The sequence below is a fragment of the Nematolebias whitei genome, chromosome 6 (assembly GCF_014905685.2).
Source record: "Nematolebias whitei isolate Nwh7 chromosome 6, NemWhi1, whole genome shotgun sequence".
Taxonomy (NCBI): Eukaryota; Metazoa; Chordata; class Actinopteri; order Cyprinodontiformes; family Rivulidae; genus Nematolebias; species Nematolebias whitei.
This window is the reverse complement of record NC_056503.1, coordinates 48,809,340-48,810,474: the sequence shown is the minus strand read 5'-3', so window position 1 is coordinate 48,810,474 and position 1,135 is coordinate 48,809,340. Positions and strand designations below refer to the sequence as shown.

General features: G+C 45.6%; 1 protein-coding gene across 1 annotated transcript in view; it reads left to right on the top strand.

The window, feature by feature from the left end:
* The window catches only part of rhbdd1 (rhomboid domain containing 1), a 13,157-nt gene that overhangs the window by 5,678 nt on the left and 6,344 nt on the right, over nt 1-1,135 (top strand). The window contains exon 4 of the mRNA XM_037678385.1: nt 154-295. Within this exon, the coding sequence (XP_037534313.1) occupies nt 154-295 (142 nt within the window). The remainder of the gene's footprint in view (nt 1-153; nt 296-1,135) is intronic.

Below are 1,135 nucleotides of genomic sequence, written 5' to 3'. Positions count from 1 at the left end.
TATACTTGTTTGTATAATTCTGCTGAAATAATGTTTCAACAAAACAAATGAAGGCAACGCTTTGTAACGTATGTCATTCCAAAACAATTTATTTATAAAGCACTTACCAAACTCTTGGTAGAATAACAGCATCCTTTAATTTGAGTCATTTTGTGTTCCTAGGTGTTTTGTTCGCTCTGAAGGTGCTCAATAACCATTACCACCCCGGAGGTGTGACTTTTATCTTGGGTCTTCCTGTGTCTAACCGCTATGCTAGCTGGGTGGAGCTTGTTCTGATCCACCTCACAGCTCCTGGGTGAGTTACCAGAACTTTATCTGATTCTAGAAACACAAGCATGAATAGAGCTGAGGCATGTAGCAGAGCACCAGCACTAATGGGCTCAGATTATCCCTTTCTAAGGTTTAACAAACACGTTTGTTTCATAGTTGCCAAGTCCGCTTATTATAAGCAACTTTGGGCTTGTTTTTTTTCTAAAGTTGCTTATAAATTTTGTGGGTTGTGGTTTTTTTTGGGCTTGTTTTTCTGTCCGAGTGAAAGCAAAATACGGATGGTAGGTAGTTTGTCCCTTCACGCCCCCCTTCCACGGATGTTACGTCCAGGTGGATTTTTTTTTTCAATTAGCCTTTATTTATCCAGGTAGTCTCATTGAGCCATGAGAACACATTTTCAAGAGAGACCTGTTTAGGGAGCACATGGTGGGGGTTAAGGGCCTTCCTCATGGGCCCAGAGTGGGGCGAATGAGGGTGGGGGCAAGTGTGGGTGTTTCACCTACCCCACTCACAATTTTAATGTTGTCGGGGCCGGGGCGTGAACCGGCGATCTTCGGATCACAGGCCCACCTCTCTAACCTCTGCGCCACCACTCCCCACAACGTCCAGGTGGATGTTACGTTCAGGTGGATGTTACGTCCAGGTGGATGTTACGTTCAGGTGGATGTTACGTTCAGGTGGATGTTACGTTCAGGTGGATGTTACGTCCAGGTGGATGTTACGTCCAGGTGGATGTTACGTTCAGGTGGATGTTACGTTCAGGTGGATGTTACGTTCAGGTGGATGTTACGTTCAGGTGGATGTTACGTTCAGGTGGTTGTTACGTCCAGGTGGATGTTACGTTCAGGTGGTTGTTACGTCCAGG